The following is a 19416-nucleotide window of genomic DNA, read 5'->3' as shown; positions in this document are numbered from 1 at the left end:
AGTGAATAAATTTAACATTCTTCAAGAAAAAAAACATATATAAGTAAATAATAAATTGTTAAAGAAATTTTCATTGATAAAAACACCAAACTGAATCAACAGGTTTGTTAGTTTTAGAGGTTTACTTGTGCAGCAAGAAACCTATACTATTAAAACATAGGATTCTTATCATAAATTGTTAAATTTTCATGGAATTTCATTGATAAAAACACCTAACCTGAAACAACAGGTTGGTATTATTACACTATTTGTTCCCATGAAAACAACACAAGCAACGAAAGACTTATACAAACATCAACAAGAAACATGAAAAGGAAAAGGAAAAAACACACAAGAGAGACATATTGACTTCAATCAGTTTCTCTTCTCCACATCATCCTCATCAAGCATATACCTTTTCCAGAACCAATGCGGCTTCCACACACTCTCCCTCATATCATCAATCGCCACTCCTTTCGTCTCCGGTATGAAGAACATCGCAAACAGTCCCATGACAACGATCCAAGCACTGAAGAAGAAGAATATCCCCGATCTCATCCCGCAAAGCATCGACAAGAACGCCTGCGCGATCACGAACGTGAAGAACATGTTGCACGAGACAGCAACAGCGAACCCTGCACTTCGTGTCTCTAGTGGGAAAGTCTCGCTAGGAATCAGCCATCCTAAAGGTCCCCATGACCACGCGAATCCCATCACGTAAACGCACACAAAGATCACAACCACTAGCGCTTGTGGCTTCCCGAGTGTCCCTGTCGTGCCTAAGTCTTTCGCTAGGATGATTCCAATTATCAACTGTTTTACAAAATTGTTAGTTTTAGACGATTACTTGCGGCGCACGCAACCTATACTGAAGACACAATAGATAGGTTTAAAGACCTGGCAAATGAGCATGTGAACGGAAGATTGTAGAAGAAGGAATCTCCGACCAGTCTTGTCGACGAGGTAGATCCCCACGAACGTACTCAGAACGTTGATGGTTCCCGTGATAACCGCAGAGAGAAGAGCTGCTTCGCTTCCAAAACCAACTGTCTGGAACAGAACAGGCGCGTAGAACATAATAGCATTGATTCCTGTAAACTGCTGGAAAAGCTGGAGAAGCATTCCGATGATGAACGGTGGGCGACTCGCTGGCTTCAACAGTTTCCTGAAAGGGTCCTTGACTTGACTCGCAATGTCACAAGCATGGACGATAGATTCATACTCTTCATTTATATCTTCAACTCCTCTGATCTTCCTTAGTGCCTCTTTGCCTTCTTCGTTCTTGTTGCGCTCGATGAGGCTCGTGGGAGTCTCGCAGATGATCAGTGAACCGAAGAGGAGGAAAACGGCGGGAATCGCGGCTCCACCGAGAGCAATACGCCAACCGTAAGGGTGTACCTTGGCAGTGAAGTAATTGACGAGGTTGGCTATTAGGATTCCTATTGTGACCATGAGTTGGAACACAATGTTGAGACCTCCCCTGAGCTGTGCTGGAGCAATCTCCGACAAGAAAAGCGGCACTGCCTGAAAATGTAAGGTGCATGCAAAAACGTTAAGTCAATTGTAGAGATCTATCAGAGCAGTTTTGTTTCAAATTATTTCTAGACCATGTTCAGGAAAAAATAATAACAATATATTTGATAAAATAATGATGTATTTTCAAAAGTTATTAGTCTCATCTACTTGTATTTAAAGTTTTTTTAAAAAAAATTATAAGTTTTAAATTTAAAAATATATCTAAAATTTTTAAAGTTTTAAATTCTAATTGTAATCGTCTTTGTAATTTTGCTCATAATTGTAATATCATAATAAATCAGCATTAAAAAATATTCGAATTTATATCTTTAATTTTTTTTTAAAAAAAATTGAATTTTTTTTAATAAATCCTGTTAAACTGCTCCACTACGGCTATGTCCCAGAGAGTTCATTATATGTGTACCTGGTTACCAAAGCCAACACCAAAGCCAAGCAAGATTCTTCCAAAGATCAACATGATGAGGTTAACGGCTCCTGCGGTTAGCCCCACACCGATCAAGAAGAAGATAGAAGCGAACTGCATCGTGGGCTTCCTTCCGAGTTTAGAACAAACGGCTGAAGCGAAGAAGCTGGCCACGAGCGCGGCTAGGTAAAGAGACGATGTGAATAGCTGCAAGAACTGGTTATCATACTTGCAGTAATTGTTCTCATGAGCGTGCTTCTTCCTCTCCCACACAGCCGGGAAAAATTCTTTCAAGAAATCATCCATAGCCGTCACTCCACCTTTTTTTAAATCACATGTCATTAACATTAGCTAAAAAAAGGAAAATCTAGATAACGTGAGACACAAGAAAGAGAGCAAACCGGAAATTCCGATGTCGTAACCGAAGATCAAACCGCCGAAAGCAGCAATGACAACGCAGATGAAGACATAGACAGTCAGCTTGGCTTCGAAAGCCGGAGCGTTCCCGTTAGATGTTACAACAACAGCCATGGTTTGGTGAATCTCGATCAGACACCACCACTCAAAAGTATATATGTAAAGTTAGATATATACAAAAGTTTTTTTGTGTGTTAACTAAAGATGAAACATGAAGAAACTGAAGGAAGGAGACAGAGACCCTGCTTGAAATGACAGACTCTGTTGGATAGAGGATGAAGCAGATCACGTATTTATAGGACACGACAAAATCACAGACCAAACTGTGATCCAGTCTTGTCTAAAAATGGGATCGTGGTTCCGAAATAGCACATGCGAGTTCCACGGTTACCGTATGGCTTTTAAGTTGTAACTGTAGATCATAATCTTATTTTCTCTTTTACCAACTTATTTTTTTGGATTACACAGTCAAATCTTCATTTACCATCAGATTAGGGATGTCTAGCCCGGTTAACCGAACCGATCCACTCAATAACCATATATCAAAGCTTAACCGGATCCTAAATTTGTTTTTTTCGGTTTTTATTTTGTTATACCCGAAATTAAAACAACATTTAACTTTCTTAAGATAGTAAAGCAACATAACAGTATTTTCAAAAACTAAAAAAAACTAGTATTATTGTTGCGTGTGAATCTGAGCCTAATCTCCAAATCACAATCGATTTTGGATATCAGATGTGAACAGATATATTTGAATATGACTAGATGCAGAGATCAGCATTTAGGCTTTGATAATTTAACTTTCTTAAGATAAAACAACATTTAAATTTCTTAAAATAGTAAAGCAGCATAACAGTATTTACCAAAGCTAAAAAAACTAGCACCATCATTGCGTGTAAATCTGAGCCTATTCTCCAAAATCACAATCGATTTTGGATGTATTGTTACATAACAGATTTATTTGGATATGACTAGATGCAGAGATTATCATTTGGGCTTTACTAATTTGCTATCACATCCACTTATAGACAACGTTTTACATTGTTCTGAGCGGTTTCTGTGGTAAAGAAAAGACCCAAAACATAGCAAGCTAATAAAGAACGTTGTTTCGTGATAGGTTCGATGAATCTGCAATAAAAAAAAACGAATTCAGAATGTTTTGCCTGTTATGAAATAACTTATAATTTATAGTATCGAGAAATTTAAATAAGAGTAGAATTTAATACCCGTAGGAAGCAAATAACACTACTATAAGTGAGAGAGTTTATTATAAGTAAGAAGAAGAAGATGTAATGGTTCTTTTCTTATAAACTCTTGTTCTTGTTTATGGTGTACAAAAGAGTGAGATGAGTGATGGTATTTATAGTGAACAACAATGCATAAAATATCAAAGATGGTGCTTGATTTGGTAAATGAGTGGGTGATCATAGTGCTTGATGAGTAGATGATCATAGTACTTGATGAGTAGATGATCATAGTGCTTGAGTTGGTAAAGGGGTGGAGGATCATTTCAAAGTTTATCTTATAACATTGCCTTCTTTATTACACAGAAAAACTTATTAGTATGTATATAATGTAGCACCTTTATTACGTTAACGAGCATTTAATAAATATGTAGCAAGAATAAAAAAAGAAAAAGAATACAGTTTGGGTGGACTTGTTGTTATTAATCACTCTGGAATCACAAAGCTTTATTAGCGGTGGGTGGGATCAGAAGCAGCAAGCTCCTTGTACATGTTTGTTATTGCTTCTGCGAAATATTCCTTTGCTTGTGGTCTCTTAATCTGCAGCAAACATTTCAATCAGTTCATTTTCACATTCCTAATTGAATTCACCTTTAATAGCTAAGTTTGAACGAAGTATATTATATAATTCGGAACTTGTTGATCTACTTACCTTTAACGTCGGTGTCAACAAGCCATTTTCTAGCGTAAATGGCTCCAGCACCAACGTCACAGCTTTTGCAAACTCAAAGCCTCTCAACTGCATCAGAAAAACAAAATAGTCTTAGTCAGTGATGATGGTGTTTCTGAGAATAGTAACAAAGATGAGATAAATAAATGTTTCTGAGATGCAATTGCCTGAGCTTCTCTTCCAACAGTGTCCATGTCAGATACTACTGCTGCTTTCACTCTCGGGTTATTGCACAATTCTCTCGGATCTCCATGCTGCATTTAGAATACATGTATAAGGTTACTCTTCTAGTATTACATCTGGGCGAATTTGGTGAAGGTAAGTTATACTTATATCACCTTAATGCCTTGTGAAGCAGCCCAGCTTTTAAGCACATCTGGATCAACCGATACAACAGCGACCAATGATGAATTAAAGCTATCACCTGAAAAAAATGGATAACATGTGAGATGTTGGGGAAAGAGTAAAGCAAAGTACTCAACAAAACAATTTAGAAAAAAAAATTCTCTGACCATATATGAAGCATTGCCCCACAAATTTGCACTTGGCATAGACGTTTTCAATTTTCTCTGGAGCTATGTACTCCCCTTGCGCCAACTTGAAGATGTTCTTCTTCCTATTCAAATAATTGAGGAAAATTTACTAAGATGATTCTCGGTTTAAATAAAGAAGAGGACTTAGCCTTTGTGAGCCAACGCATTTGTAGTTACTAGTGAAACAGTGGATAACAATTGAAGTACCTGTCAATAATCTGTAGACGTCCTCCCGGAAGCCACAGGCCTATATCTCCAGTGTGAAGCCATCCATCTTCATCAACCACTTCTTTCCTGAAAATAAAAACATTTTACTGAAAGGATTATATTTTCGAAGTACAATTTGGTTTAGTGAAAGCGGGAACTTGTAATGCAATTAGGTGTTCATACGTTTGAACTTCATCTTTGTAATAGCCTCTAAAAACAATAGGACCCCTCACACAAATTTCGCCGCGGGGATTGGGCTGATCTGCTGATGTGTAGTTCATTTCCGGGACATCCACAAGCTTTATTTCTGAAAAAAAAAGAAATGCATTAAAATCACATAACGATTTAAATTGTATATTTAGTTCCGAATCGCTCAAGTCTAAAGCTCACCACAAGCTGGATTAGGAGAGCCAACATGTCCAATGAGGTTATCACCCTCGTCCATTCCACTTATAACACAAGCTGTTTCCGTCATCCCATATCCCTCTAAAACCCTTGCTCCAAAGCATCTGGGTTATATTTTACAAAATTAAATAAATAAAAAATAAAGAGAATCACAAGCAAATGTCAAACAAGTTAAAGATAGAGATGGGATCATTGGGAACTGAAGAGTGTTCATTCTTGAGGATTAAGTCTATTTTATAGTATGACATAACACAATCTTCTAAAAGAAAATCGACTTACATTTTCATAAATTCCATGACTTCAGGAGACAGAGGTGAAGCCCCAGACGTCATAAAACGAACCCGTCCTCCAAGTTTGTCCTTTATCTTATTAAAAACCAGCCTGTCCCATATTGCAGAAGCATTCTTTCCTGAACCAACAGTACGCATACAAAGCAAATCAAACCCCAAACTGAATAAAACGAATATTATTATCAACTTTAAGAACCCAACAGTCATCAAATAGAGTTAATGTGCATAAAGGGCCTACCATTTAGGAGAGCCTGCTTCTTTGCATTATAGGCAGCATTGAAGAGCCTCTCTTTCAGCCCGCCAGAGGATTTTACTGCATTAGTGATACTAGCAACAACAAGTTTACCATTGATTTAGTCAATCACCCAAAGCAGCAGAGCACATATATCAACAAACTGAAGCAATTATTACCCATCATATATTCTGTTGTATAATCGAGGAACACTGCTGAATACAGTAGGTCTCAGAGCCGCCAAATCATCCAGTAGTTTCATATTGTCCTGCAGAAAGTTTTCCAAGTGGTTCGTCCAATCAAATCAATAAAAGAAAAAATCGAGGGTGGGGATATAAGCAAAGAACAGGTCACAGGTACACAGGTTTATCAGGAATTCTTAATGCAAACCAGTGGATATTTTATCATAAGCACGGATATGATCAAAATTATATTTTCAGACATCTTGCCATCATGCTAAAACAAAATTTATGCCAAATAATAGGTTAAAAGAATTTGAGTTTCTAACCCCTTGGTAGAAACCAACAGCAACTCCAAAGTACACGGTTAGGATTTGATTTGATCGTTCGTAAATGTGTGCCAACGGAAGATATGAAATGTAACTGGAAAGTAAAAGAGAGTACCGCCAAAATTAGTTGCAAGTATTTAATTGAGAAAAAGACCACTTAAGAATAGAGGTACATGCAGTAAATATATACAAGGGAGAACGTTTAGATTTTTTTGCTATTAGTCTATTAGTAGAAAGAAGGAATGTACTTACATATCTGAAGAGAAAAACTTCACACTAAAACTGGATCCAGCAACATTTGAAATCAAGTTTGCATGAGTCAATACGACTCCCTTTTCATCCAGAAGAAGAGCAGGCCAGGGAGGAATGAGGCATGCATAATAACATAAGCAGTAATTTAGATGCTATAGAATGTGTAAAAATATAAAATAAGGAACATTATTGTCCCAGATTTGAAGATCAATCAAATTTCAAGTAAACAAAACCTTGGGGGTCCCAGTTGTTCCGCTTGTATAGCATATGGTTGCAACATCATCGGGTTTTGGTGGTACGAACGGCTGAGGTTTACTACGTCCCTGAAACAAATTTGGGTGGTCAGAAAACTGTGAAACCAACATATACCACAACTGCAGGACAATTTAGATGTAGATTTGTGCATGTATGACTACTAAGTGTTCAGTGTTGTATAATTGTTAACGGAACACGTGTTGTTAAAGAATTCACAAACACTTAGTTGATAGAAAGTCCCTAATCCTACTTATCTTCAGATCACGGATATTGCATTACAGTTTCCAGAGTAGAATAGCAGAGAAGAGTATACCTGATTCAGTAACACTGAATATGAGACGACTTTCACTCCTGCTGATGCGGGAAGCGAAGGCAAAGATTCATTCAGCCCTCCAACAACCTACTTGGTACATGAGAAGTCTCAGAAAACAGAGAGAATAAAACTAATTTGAAAGCTGTAATCACAATACTCAAGAGCGTAATCAATAATAAAAAAATAAATAAACGAGGTTTCTTCATACCACCACGAGGCGTACACTTGGCATCTCAGACAAGCCGCTAAGCAACTGCAAGCTCCAGCGATAGTCCAACCAGGGAAGCAAGCAAAAGGACGTCAGAAAAACGATAAGTTAACTAAGGTTTTATTTTTATCTCACTATCATCCAGGCAACAATTAAAAAGGGAAATTCAGGCATTAGATTGATGGACTTACGGAGTTTAACGTCTCCGCCACACAAAAAATGGCTTGCACATTTGCATGATTGACAATAAATTGTACAGCATCAGGACCTTGAGTAATTAAAGAGAAAAAAAAAACATCATTAGAACATCCCTAAAAAATTAGCAACAGAAATACACTACTTACCAAGAGTATCATACAAAGGAACAGACACATAAGAATAAGCAGAACAAGCATGATCAACAATGAGCCACTCTGGGCGGTTGATAAAGTAAATTCCAACAGTAGATCCCTGATCAAAAGAAAACACACAAACTCCCGTCAGCTAAAAACTTCAATCCAGGAAAAAAAAAGAGTTAGAAGCAAAAATTATTTACCATGGTGATTCCATGATGAACCAAACCAGAACCTATAGCAGTTCTAGCCGTACCAACTTCACCATACGTCATCCATTTGTAGCTAGAAGAAGAATAAACCAAGGTCACGTAATAGTAAGCTTAGGCATATAAACAGAATCATTAAAAGTTAGGAGCTCACTCTCCAACTGTTCCGTCGACGCGAACGCGAGTTCCTAAGTACTTGTAATCCCGAAAATCATGAACAGCATGCCTTCATATTCAGAAAACACAGTAGTAATAATCAATGTTTTTAAAACCAGACTAATAATTATTTAGGTTAATATGGTTCGACCGGATCAAACCTGATTCAATAATCTTGTTCAATATTTTTTAAACAAACATCAAATATAAAATATTATACATACAGACTATTTTTCTATTTTTTTTTCATATGGTTAGTTTATATAATCCTCCCTTTCAAAATGATCTATGTTTTAGAAGAAAAAAATTGTTTAAAAAAAATACATATTTTACATTTTGATTGCATGTAATAATGATAAATTGTGAATTTAGAAGACACTCAATTTTGATTGGTTAAAAATTATGGAAAATAGCTAATCACGAAAGTAATGCATTTATAATCATTTCTTAATATGTGTGAAAACTCCATCCAGTTATTAGACTTGGCTTCATGGTCCAACCACCGGGTCGGTCAGATTTAAAAACATTGATAATAATCAGAAGAGTTGATTAAAACTGATATAGAAGAAGGATTCGAAATCCATACTCAAAGTTGTCATGGAGAGTGGCGATGTCAGGATGATCAGGGAATCTGCTAACGAGCTTGAACGGAGATCGAGCAGATCTAAAACAAAATTCAAATCGAGCGCAACGTTAAAAACGTTGAAAGGAAGAGAAGAAGGCGATGATCATCGTGGATGATGATAACCTGTAGACGTTCCAATCGCCAGTGCTCAGTTTCTCGGGAAGCGCGACGCTGTAGCCATTATCTGATCAATAATCAGAATCGTTAAAAAACGATAAGGAATCAATCACAAAGATGATCGGAGCTGAGACGAAGAGAATGATGGGAAGATACTGACCGAGACAGAACTCGCCGGCGGTTGGATTGGAGCGGATGAGAGGGGAGGAGCGAGAGGACGTGACGAGATGGGAGTGGATGGCGTTTATGCGGCAGCGCGCGGAGGAGGAAGAATCCATGATCCGATTCGGAATCTGAAAAGAGAGAGAGAGAGTGGATTGATCCGAAAGGAGAGCACGCTTTTTGTAACTCTCTCTCTATGCTGATGTCGCTATCCGTTGATTTCGTGAATCTTATAATAAAAATGCAAATAATAAAATAATTAATAATAACACGTAAAGAGATAAATGAATTTTTATAATGTTTTTTTTTCTTATTTGTGGATTGATATTAATTTAAGGAAAATTAAGCTAAATGGACCCTTCGAGGCCCATTAAAGGTAGGTCTATTACTGATTTGGTTTTCTTTAATTATTTGCAATCCAACAGAAGGCCCATTTAGTGGATCAATTTTTTTAAATTGAATGTAAAATTGTATTCAAATTTTTAAAAAATACATTTTTTGTGCATGGAATGCTACTTTATAACAGAGTTTTTTGAGAGCATGACTGAAATTTTAAAGCATATAAGATTATTTTTGAAGATAAAGGAATGAGTGGTGGTGGTGAAGCATATAAACGCCATTTTCATGAAGAGCTTATTCGACAAAAGATTGATTGATCTGATTAAGTAAAGATAGAACCAGAGTAGGAGGAATTTACTTGCCTAAAATTGTCGGAAATTTGAAATTATGGTGGTGCATACGGTTGTTCTTTCTCATTTTTCTATCTTCTTAACTAAAGAAAACAAGTTCAAGATATCAGCTGGTATAGTACATTACGTTCTAATTATACACTCACATGGAAAATTTTGTTAACAATATTTTTGTTAGTAAGGAATTTTTTTAAAAGATCCCATTAAGATTATATGATAACCACACCAAGTTAAAATCAAAAGAAAATCAAACGTTAAAATCTATTGGTCTAGTAGTTGGCTGAATGTTTACATGTTTTTATACCAAACTTAAGACGTTATTCATAAAAAGTGAACATGGCCATTATGAACCTCCATCTGAAATGTTTATGTCACGTATACTAAAAACGTTACAAACGTAAACAAAAAAAAAATGTTGATGAAAAACAATTATATTTAAGGAATAAGAATCAAAACTTTACCGGTGAGAGGAATTGCTAAGTTCTTTAGGAGATGATGAATCCAGAAACTTCCAGAGTTGATCCACATTAGAAATTGGTGATCTAGTCATCCGATGACCTCTTGGATCTCTGTGTAGATCAACTCTTCATTTCTCAATTCACTGTGAATGATTTTCTAGAGGCAGTTTGGTCATATGAGATCAAGTACACATTTTTCCGTTTAAGATGTGACTAACTAATGACTTGATGTGAGAGATGGTTGGTCTCTACATCAAAATTCAAGTTAGAATAAAATTTGAGGTTATTAGCTATAATCGAATCAAACATCCAAAAGTCACAACATTAAGAAAATCAGAAAATTACCTTGTTATCGTTATGAGTGAAGAGATGGTGAGAGTTTGCAAATTTGGAGATTTTGTTGAAGTCTTCTCGTGACAAAGCTATTTCACGCTTGTTCGTTTTATCTAACTCAGTGTAAGGCTTGACTACAAAATAATTTGTCAACAAATGTGTGTACAGCAGTATGAAAAATCAGAAAGTTAAATTGTCCCTTTCTGAAAATTATTTTACAGAATCTCAAGACAAATTTAGTGACGGTTCTAACGTGTAATAGATAACAGATCGAACCCATTTCCTTTATTTTATCATGGATCATGCTCCACATCACGATATATGTTTGGATCATATTTAGTAATAAGCAAAACATATATTTTATGAGCTCTAAGATTTTTAAACATACCTTCTAATGTCACATATTTAATCAGTAAGGTTTCTAATGTTTTATGATCATTTTTCATAACCTTTGTACTCAGATAAATGTTTTCTATTTCACTATTTAACTATTCTGTCATTTCGGTATTTCACATGCATCTCGTATACAAGCTAAACTGTCTTTTATTTCTCTGAAGGTTTAGTTTTCTTCTCTTCAAAAAAAAAGAAAAATATATACCATACTCATCACTTTGAATTCATGTGGAGATAACTTAACTAAACACCTTGATTTAGAGTTCAATTGGAAAAAAAATTAAACAACACAAAAGAACAACAATCAAGCATACAGTCTTTATGATAACATGAAACTAGAGTTTTGACCCAAAATAAGAACATTAAACTAGAGCTAATATGCCTTATTAAGCCTAAGTTTGCCTGACAAAACATCAAGGTTTATAGTTTAGCTTCAAGATCACACACTTGATCCACCACTTCCATTGAAGGAACGCTAAGTACGAGTTTGCAATGTGATGTTGTGTTCAAGTGTGCCTTAAAGATTCCCAACACTGTAATTTTCCCTGGCATATTTGCCTTTGTTTCTATCACAATTTTTCTTTGCAATATATCTTGCAAAATATCACCTAAATTGGCAACAAATTTATCGATCTGAAGAACAAGAGGACATGGCAAAATCGCTGAGCCTTTGGCGGGAAGTGTGCTCGAAGGAAGAGTGAGATTTCCCACCAGAATATCCCTATAATAAACCAAGTTTTCTACTGTCTTGTATTCGAAATCGGCAAGATTAGGATTCTTCAACAGCATTTGGAGTGTAAGTGTGAAATTGATCTGGACGTCAAGTGGTGGTGATATATGTGTGGATACACCTTCAACAGTCGTAGACAAGGTTTGTAATACAGGATGTTTTGGTTTGAACACGGTCTGGGAAAGGATCAAAATGGTCATAAAGGTGATAAAAAGGATGGAAATGATTCCAGAAACTATGTAACAAATACGTCGTTTGGTCATGATTATAGTATTGTTATAGGTGGATGCTTTTGTCTCTAAAATGTATTAGAGTTTACAGAACTTATAGGCCACTTTCTTGCAAAGATTCAAAGTAGAAAGTATGGATACATTTAAGAAGAATGAGTTTTGATACATGATCTGTGATAACTGATAACAATTTGTATTCATTTTTATGACAGTAATTAGGTGGAGATTTGTTGTTTTATAAAAAGGTTATTCTTAAGTCAAACTAATTTATGAGGCAGATCTGTTTCCTTCAAAAACTTCTCTTAATTTGGAAACAGTAACGGACTAACTACATGTATTTTGACTCATTGATTTGTAAAGATGTCTTGCTTTGATTGTATCTATAACGTATATCAGAGATAGTATTGGGTTCAAATGGCAACAAATTGTTTGAAAATGTTTAATAATGAGTGGATGATCATCTGTGGCCGATGGGGAAAATGTATTTACGGATTTCTTACTTAAAAAAAAAAATCCAACCTGTATCAATTGTTAGAGCATGATTAACCCGGATGAGGTTATTAGCGGACGTTAATCATGCTTATTTAAAAGTTAAAAGTTAAAAGTTAAGAAACAGTTTCTTAATTTCTGCTAAGAACTCCACTCTAAGATTCCCGCTTTAATCATGGTATTAGTGACTATGGTAACAATAATATTGTATTCCTTAGTATGTACGATAATATAATCAGAATAATCTACAACCAAAACGTTGACAAAGATGAAAAATATAACGAGTGGTCCAACACCAAGAAACCCGCATCTTAACGTGCTTCCAAGTATTTACTTGAATCTATCTATTTATTGTCATACTATTTCAATATATACCCCATTTAGTTTATATTATTATTGTCTGTGTCTCTCCATACACAAAATCTTGCTTATTAGTGTTATGTATTATGATGATATACTTTGTGGACAAAATATAGACATTAATCTATAAGAAAAACGATAATAACCTTTCTGTTAAGGAAAAGATTATTAAGTTTAAATGATGTCTGCTGGTACCTTTTGGACTCTGGTTCTAAATGATAGCCTTAGAATAAAAGGCAAATTATTTTAGAGAAAAAAGAAGAAGGCAAATTAGAAGTAGAAGAAGAAGAAGAAGAAGAATAAGAATGAAGCTAGTGATGTTTTGTTTGATTTAGAAAATTTTGTTCGAATCAATTTGTATTCATGAAAAAGAAGAAGAATAATGCATTTTATACTAAGGTCCATGTATCTCCCTACGTACTCCAAATACAAGTATAGTTGTATGATATATCCGTAAACGCTTCTTTTTTTTGTTAAACGCATCTTAATTCTTAAGCTTTTGCATTCTTTTAAATTGATAAGTTTTATCCCAATAATATATGTGTTTTATATCATTATAATTTTTTTCATTCTCTATTGCAATTTTATTTTAATTTCTTTTTGTTTGGCGTCATCTATATAATTCACAAGATTTAAGAAACAGTACTAGTATAAATAAACAAACAGAACATAGTAACATATATATGTAAAATTTTAACGTCGCAAAGAAACTATAAATGTGTTTTTCAAAAAAAAAAGAAACTATAAATGTGTAATAAATCACATGCAACGACTCGATGGTCATGTGCCGACATGTGTTAGCTGTTCATTTACCCCTCCTCCATGCACCCTCTCGTTAATTCCCAACTCCCATGGACTTGATCCATCCTTTTCTCTTATCAGGAATAAACATATTTTCTTATTTTCTTTTCTTTTTAAAATTCAATCTCGATCGATGTAAGATTTTAATTATATTAACTGTATACTTGCATGGCTCATCGCTATTCTTAATCTCCAATATAGTCTTTAAACTCACAACTCCTAATTGCATGTCTGTAATTTGTCTGCTTGTGTCTTCCCCCAAACGTGTCCATGTGATCTCCTTCCTCATTAGTACTATTCTAAACTTTCATCTAACTTAAAATTTTAATTATACTTAACTAATTAAATTACGAACTCACTCTTTCTTCTCTCTATCATTCTTTTTATATATTTATCTCCATCCTCCAACATGCATTACTCTCACAAAGTCTACCACTAGCTCGAACTCTCCTCTTCAAACTTTCACACATAAACCAATCAGCCACACGTCTACAGCACGATTTGCTCACTTTATAAGCAGAGAGATCAATCACTCATGGTCTCAGAGGCGGTTTCGAAGATGGAATCACCACCGTTGATTGGACCTCGCATCTCATTCTCAGCTGATTTATCCGACGGTGGAGATTTCATCTGCATCAGCCCTGTAATCTGCAAAGAGCTAGAGAAAGGGTCAGTGAAAGTCTCTGACTTTGAGTTCTTGTCGGAGAATGTGACTCCACAGAGGATGCACACCGCCGACGAGCTCTTCTCCGAAGGAAAGTTGCTTCCTTTCTGGCAAGCGAAGCACTCGGAGAAGCTTAAAAACGTTAACTTGAAGACCAACGAAGAAGAAGAACAGAGTCGTAACGGCGAAGTGACGATGATGAAGAGTAGAGATCAGGAGAGTAACAGAGTGAGTTGGTTTATAGACGAAGACCCATCTCCTCGTCCTCCTAAGTGCACTGTTCTCTGGAAAGAGCTTTTGAGGTTAAAGAAACAGAGGAACTCCGCTTCTTCTTCGGTGAGGACTGTGTCTTCTTTGTCTCCGTCTTCTTCCACGTCATCATCGAGCTCGCTCGAGAGAGAGGAGAGAGAGAAAGAAGGGAAGAGAGGTAAGAAAGGGTTAGAGAGGACGAGATCGGCGAGTATGAGGATAAGGCCGATGATTCATGTCACTGTTTGCACTCCTTCTAAATCCTCTGTTCCGCTGCCTCCTCTGTTTCCGCTTTCTCTTAAGAAAAACAGAGCAGAGAAACGCACTTGAAAAGTTCGAATCTTTCTTTCAATTTGACACATTAGTGGTTAATCTGTCATGTAATATGTAACTCTAATGCTTTTGATCAAGCTTTTTATTCAGATGTATTTTGTGTTGAGATCTAAGTTCCTCTGTTCTTAATCTCTAATGTCATCTGTTTGTTTTTTTCTTGATTCAAAAGTATGTCATTATCAACAGATGAAGATGTGATTTAGATGTGTTGTATGTTGAGATGTGAAATGTTGGAGACAAAAGAGCAAGTGTAAAAATAAAATAAAAAAATGATATAAAGAACAGAGTTTTTCTGTTTGTTATAATGATGAGGAAAGTGAATGATGAAAAGACTGATGGGCCACATGCAAGATTCAGATGTTTTCTCAAAATTTTTTACTTTTTCTCTGCACCAATTGATCATGCTTCACCATTTTGGAATTGGGCTCCATTGTTTGCAGACTACAGCTCTCGTTATTCACATTTCTTTTGTACTCTTGTGACATCTTATTTAAGCATATACTGATAGATATTTGATCATTGATTCCAGGTGAGAATGGATTTAGTTGAGAATCATCACTGACCTCAATGGAACCGGTTACCACAAAAACTCCGGTTTATCACATTCATAATACAACAATGATGTATTCTTTTTTCATTACACAACATATGCAATCAGTATTCCCTTGTCCCCTCCTCCCCCAATGTTGTTAAAAGAATGAAGCATTAAGATACGTAGGTTGTACACGTGAGGCCTTCTAATTTACACACAAGCTCTAACACAAACTCGAATCATTGTCGTCTTCTTCTTCAAAAGGCTGAATCAACGTGGCGGTTGAGTCAGAAAGGGATTACCAGAAATCCTGAAGCATTAAAGCATCAGAGAGTATTTGTATTAGCTATTTCAAAGTGTATGGTGAAAACCACTTTTTGTAATTTTGTAGCTGCTTACCGTAGCTCAAGTCCTGGCTTCTGAAGAAGATTGCTTGGAACTTGGCCTGTTAGGTTATTGTTTTGCAAGAACCTAATATACCACACATAACTAAGTCAGAAACTCACCCCCTAACAAATATATGGAGACATATAGTTCAAGTTTTATGGAACTTAGTTTATAGAGGAAACATGATTAGACTTATGGTTGGGTATAATGTAATGCATTGTTTACTATGGCCTTTTGAGTCTTATAAAGTAAAGCTAAAAGACAAAAGAGTAAGGGCTAACTGTTATTATACATGATGATTATAAGGGTGTCATGTCTTTTCCACCCACAAGGCAAGAATCTTGAGCAGACAATATGCATCTTATTCTAGAGAAGCATCCAAACAAATAATGGTAATATGAGAAAAGAAAACTTACAGCTCTCGCAAGCGTGGCACTCCACCGAAAAATGAAGGAAAAGGTCCACTGAAACGGTTGTCTTCCAAGTGCCTACAAGGGAAAAGAGATGAGATTAGCTTATGAGTCTCTGCTCTGTTCCATTAACTGCCTAAGCAAATGTGGAGCACAACTAGTGAAATGTAAGAACTATCTGCTTACACTGATTCCAGCAGTTTGAGTGAGCCGAAGTCGGGTATACTTCCCGAGAGAGAATTGTTTCCCAGCCAACTGTTTGAAACACTCAAATGAATATCAATCAAATGTTTTCGAAGTTGAGGCATATAACTAACTGTTCACTGGTCAAGATACTTACATGGAGGACAATGCTGTTAATCTTGCAACTTCAGGTGCTAGCGAACCTGAAAGTCCCATATTCGTTAAGTTCCTGGGAACAACAACGGATTAGAAAAACTTTCAGTAAATCTCATCTCAGACTAACACAGACAAAGCAAATCGTAATATCATAATAAATCAGCTTTAAAGAAAAACAAAAACAAAAACAGAAACAGAAACAGAAACAAAAACAGACGACGCAAATTTGGTAGAGCTCAAACTCACAAAGCTACTATGCGTATTCGGGGACCTTCAGAGCAGGTAACTCCAGTCCACGAGTAGTTTTTAGGCATACAAGGATCTCCACTCCAATCAACCGGTACGTTCTCGAAACTTCTTTTAATAGCATTAAGAGCAGTCGCTGCACAAGGACGAAGAAACAAAAAGTCAGCATACAAACATTCTCTCAACCATTGAAAGTTGTTGTTAACAGTCATACCATCTCGAACAAGAGTTCTCCCTCCACGAGCTATCAACTCAAACATCTCACCACCATTGATAAGAGGGGGAAGCGTTGAGCCACTTCTAGGACTCAACTTTAACGTCGTTTGACCTTCAAGAGGCCACCTGCTCGCGAATATAACCGCACCAGCCGGAGCAACAGAGAGCTCTTTATAATACGTTACGCCGTTCACAGAAACATCAAACACTCTGGATCCACCACCGTCCAACGAATCAGAGTCATGAGCGAAGTACAGCGCGATATAATAAACAGAGTTTTTCAACGGCATTGGAGGCCACGTGAACTCCAGAGGCTGAACCTGAGTAGCTCTTAGATCCGTGTTGAATATCCTCGAAGGCGGGAGGTTCCAGAAACCAGAAACCTCTAGCTTCCTGTTGTTTGGTACTGTCGAGTTCAGTGAGTAGGGCTCCCAAAACCTATCAAACTCATCATCTGGAAACCTGAAAGAAACATATAATACCATCGTTAGCTCAACTGCAAAGAACCCCCACTGTGTCAGGTCCCCGGTTCAGAGTGACTGCTAAGACGAAACTAATATTACATATGGTCTAGACGGTCCGCCTACTCGGCAAATTAGACCTAAACAAACCATTTTTCTACACTGATTTTCAAAGATATCGGTCTAAGCACTCAAAAAATGGGTATGGGCATCTGCCTAAACACCTAAAAGCTCCAAAAATCGGTCTAAGTGGCGCCTAAGCGCTCGCCTAGTCGGCAAATCGGGTATATGAGCGAAATGATTTTTGGAACCGATGATTTTCGATAGTTTCGGTCTACAAGTTCCAAAAAACCGCCTAAACAATAATCCTCTATAAAATGCCTAACCACCGCCTAACGATATTGTGGAATCCGATGAAGACATTGTCTCTGCGGATCCCATTAAATTTCATAGCAATTTTTTTTAGACCATTGCATTCACTTGGAAAGATTCAACATTTTCAAACTCTAATCTTCAATTTTTTACTACCTGATGATTGGTCCACTGTACCCAAAAGCATGCCTAGCAACAAGACTAAGCCCAAAGCCTCCAAACTCAGTGGAGTTGTAAACAGTGCCATCGAGCCTAACAACCTCCAAGGCCGAGATGAACGGATCAGAAGCCGTGTACGAGTTGGACGCCACGCAGACGCTCAACGACTTCCCCTGCGCAAGAAACACCCCTTCGTAGTAAGAGGCGAGCCCGTCGGCGTAGTCCGCCGTGGTGTTCACGACTCCCCAGAGCGTCCCGTCGACGATCTGGTCGAACACCGGCGGGGGGTTGGCTTTCCCGTTGACTCCTCCGTAGAAGTACGTCGTCCTGATCGTGTACTTCCAGCCGCGGGAGACGGCGACGACGTAGCAGAACTTGCGGCGGCGAGTGAGAGGGAAGGATCTGACGGTGGATAGGACTTGGTCGAGGACTTGGTCGGAGACGTTTTTGGAGGTTCCGGCGGATATGAAGTCGCCGTCCGGTTGCCATCTCCGGCCGGTGATTACGGTTGCGGCGGAGGCGCCGCAGTCGATTAGGATCGCTGAAAAATCGAAAATCGGGAAATTGAGAGGAGACACAGATAGTGATACGGATAAAGAGAGGTGGAGATCATACCGGAGGGAGGAGAGGGCTGAGAGAGAGTGGAGGAGACGAGGGAGAGAACGGCGAGGAGGATGAGGCGGAGATGGGACATGGCGGCGGAGAAGCAGTTAGCATGAAAGAGAGAGAGAGAGAAAGGAGAAAAGAGGGTTTAGGTGGGAAGGAGGGAGGGGTTGACCCTCCAGCTCCAGAGATGAGAGAGAAAATGACAAAGAAGCAGAGAGAGTTAGAGGAACAGGTCAGAGTCAGCGAGGAAGGAGACGATTCTTTTGTATTTCCCATTTTTTTTGGTTTTCTTCGGAAAATAATATTATCTTATTCTGTTATTTCTGTTACGGTCTATGTGAAAATAATTTATAATTAAACCGACGGTCAACTAGTCCCGGTTCGATTCAGACTTGACTTATGTTGTGTTTTTTTACGATGACAAATCTCCTCGTAACAAAATTGGTTCTTCACATTTTTAGATTACCCTTTTCATTAAATTATTTCCAAATAACATTACTATAAAATCTACTAAATATTTGAATAACATTAGAATTTAAAAAAATTAGAAAATTGATTACAAATCTTTAATCAAATAATACAAAATTTTGAAAGAATTGATGAAATCCTTAATTGAATAACATTAGAATTTAATGGAAACTATAATTCTTTCAAATTCCATCAAACTTCTAGATCCAATAACCCACTTTAGTATTATCTTCTTTCAATATTTCAGATTTATTTAGTTTCTATAGACTAAGACATTTAACACATATATTTTGAGAAAAATTCAAAAATATAAAAATACTGTTTTAATGCATAGTTGCATCATTCACTAACATATGATGAAGGTCAAAGAGGTTTAAAACCTTTGTTGTCACTGTTTTTCTAGAGAATGACGATTTTATAGTGGTTAATATTATGAAG

The 19416-nt window shown here is 36.9% G+C and overlaps 5 protein-coding genes across 5 annotated transcripts; 1 reads left to right on the top strand and 4 right to left on the bottom strand.

Moving 5' to 3' along the window:
- Positions 1–124: 124 nt before the first annotated feature.
- On the bottom strand, positions 125–3472 carry LOC111206383 (sugar transport protein 6). Its single transcript, XM_022703074.2, has 4 exons — positions 2320–3472; positions 1919–2238; positions 877–1503; positions 125–792 (listed from the first exon to the last, which is right to left on the bottom strand). Exons 1-4 carry the CDS (start codon positions 2447–2449, stop codon positions 355–357), a joined length of 1515 nt encoding a protein of 504 aa, XP_022558795.2. The 5' UTR covers positions 2450–3472; the 3' UTR covers positions 125–354.
- Positions 3473–3894: 422 nt separating this feature from the next.
- LOC111206327 (long chain acyl-CoA synthetase 6, peroxisomal-like) lies at positions 3895–9280 on the bottom strand. The gene is made up of 23 exons (XM_022702929.2): positions 9052–9280; positions 8898–8958; positions 8736–8813; positions 8148–8219; positions 7988–8069; positions 7797–7902; positions 7644–7720; positions 7453–7497; positions 7245–7331; positions 6910–6999; positions 6677–6756; positions 6425–6518; positions 6096–6184; positions 5923–6011; positions 5674–5803; positions 5380–5498; positions 5173–5296; positions 4990–5076; positions 4762–4865; positions 4588–4673; positions 4417–4503; positions 4232–4318; positions 3895–4119 (listed from the first exon to the last, which is right to left on the bottom strand). The coding sequence occupies exons 1-23, from the start codon at positions 9167–9169 to the stop codon at positions 4030–4032; spliced, it is 2082 nt and encodes a 693-aa protein (XP_022558650.2). The 5' UTR covers positions 9170–9280; the 3' UTR covers positions 3895–4029.
- Positions 9281–11308: 2028 nt separating this feature from the next.
- BNAC05G45850D lies at positions 11309–11971 on the bottom strand. The gene has a single exon (XM_013841232.3). The coding sequence runs from the start codon at positions 11917–11919 to the stop codon at positions 11347–11349; it is 573 nt and encodes a 190-aa protein (XP_013696686.2). The 5' UTR covers positions 11920–11971; the 3' UTR covers positions 11309–11346.
- A 1661-nt stretch (positions 11972–13632) lies between these two features.
- Positions 13633–14941, top strand: BNAC05G45840D. The gene has a single exon (XM_013840366.3). The coding sequence runs from the start codon at positions 14072–14074 to the stop codon at positions 14777–14779; it is 708 nt and encodes a 235-aa protein (XP_013695820.2). The 5' UTR covers positions 13633–14071; the 3' UTR covers positions 14780–14941.
- Positions 14942–15359: 418 nt separating this feature from the next.
- Positions 15360–18791, bottom strand: LOC106397068 (leucine-rich repeat receptor-like serine/threonine-protein kinase At2g14510). The gene is made up of 9 exons (XM_013837615.3): positions 18520–18791; positions 17902–18445; positions 16911–17374; positions 16697–16832; positions 16452–16523; positions 16298–16366; positions 16118–16189; positions 15714–15785; positions 15360–15624 (listed from the first exon to the last, which is right to left on the bottom strand). Exons 1-9 carry the CDS (start codon positions 18596–18598, stop codon positions 15585–15587), a joined length of 1548 nt encoding a protein of 515 aa, XP_013693069.2. The 5' UTR covers positions 18599–18791; the 3' UTR covers positions 15360–15584.
- Between the last annotated feature and the right edge of the window lie 625 nt (positions 18792–19416).

This window comes from Brassica napus, chromosome C5 (assembly GCF_020379485.1).
Source record: "Brassica napus cultivar Da-Ae chromosome C5, Da-Ae, whole genome shotgun sequence".
Classification (NCBI taxonomy): domain Eukaryota; kingdom Viridiplantae; phylum Streptophyta; class Magnoliopsida; order Brassicales; family Brassicaceae; genus Brassica; species Brassica napus.
The sequence above is the reverse complement of the archived record's forward strand: the minus strand, read 5'-3'. Positions and strand labels throughout refer to the sequence as shown.

Bases quoted from the DNA above. Each gene is read 5' to 3' on its own strand.
- LOC111206327 (XM_022702929.2), bottom strand. From the start codon at position 9,169: ATGGATTCTTCCTCCTCCGCGCGCTGCCGCATAAACGCCATCCACTCC. The intron at 8,070-8,147 runs GTGAGCTCCTAA...TTCTTCTTCTAG, and splicing joins GTCGACGGAACAGTTGGAGA to CTACAAATGGATGACGTATG. The intron at 7,721-7,796 runs GTAAGTAGTGTA...TAATTACTCAAG, and splicing joins TCCTTTGTATGATACTCTTG to GTCCTGATGCTGTACAATTT.
- BNAC05G45840D (XM_013840366.3), top strand. From the start codon at position 14,072: ATGGTCTCAGAGGCGGTTTCGAAGATGGAATCACCACCGTTGATTGGA.
- BNAC05G45850D (XM_013841232.3), bottom strand. From the start codon at position 11,919: ATGACCAAACGACGTATTTGTTACATAGTTTCTGGAATCATTTCCATC.
- LOC111206383 (XM_022703074.2), bottom strand. From the start codon at position 2,449: ATGGCTGTTGTTGTAACATCTAACGGGAACGCTCCGGCTTTCGAAGCC. The intron at 2,239-2,319 runs GTTTGCTCTCTT...ATTTAAAAAAAG, and splicing joins TTACGACATCGGAATTTCCG to GTGGAGTGACGGCTATGGAT. The intron at 793-876 runs GTCTTTAAACCT...TTTGTAAAACAG, and splicing joins TTCACATGCTCATTTGCCAG to TTGATAATTGGAATCATCCT.
- LOC106397068 (XM_013837615.3), bottom strand. From the start codon at position 18,598: ATGTCCCATCTCCGCCTCATCCTCCTCGCCGTTCTCTCCCTCGTCTCC. The intron at 16,524-16,696 runs GTGAGTTTGAGC...TGTTGTTCCCAG, and splicing joins CGAATACGCATAGTAGCTTT to GAACTTAACGAATATGGGAC. The intron at 16,190-16,297 runs GTAAGCAGATAG...TTTCCCTTGTAG, and splicing joins CTCAAACTGCTGGAATCAGT to GCACTTGGAAGACAACCGTT.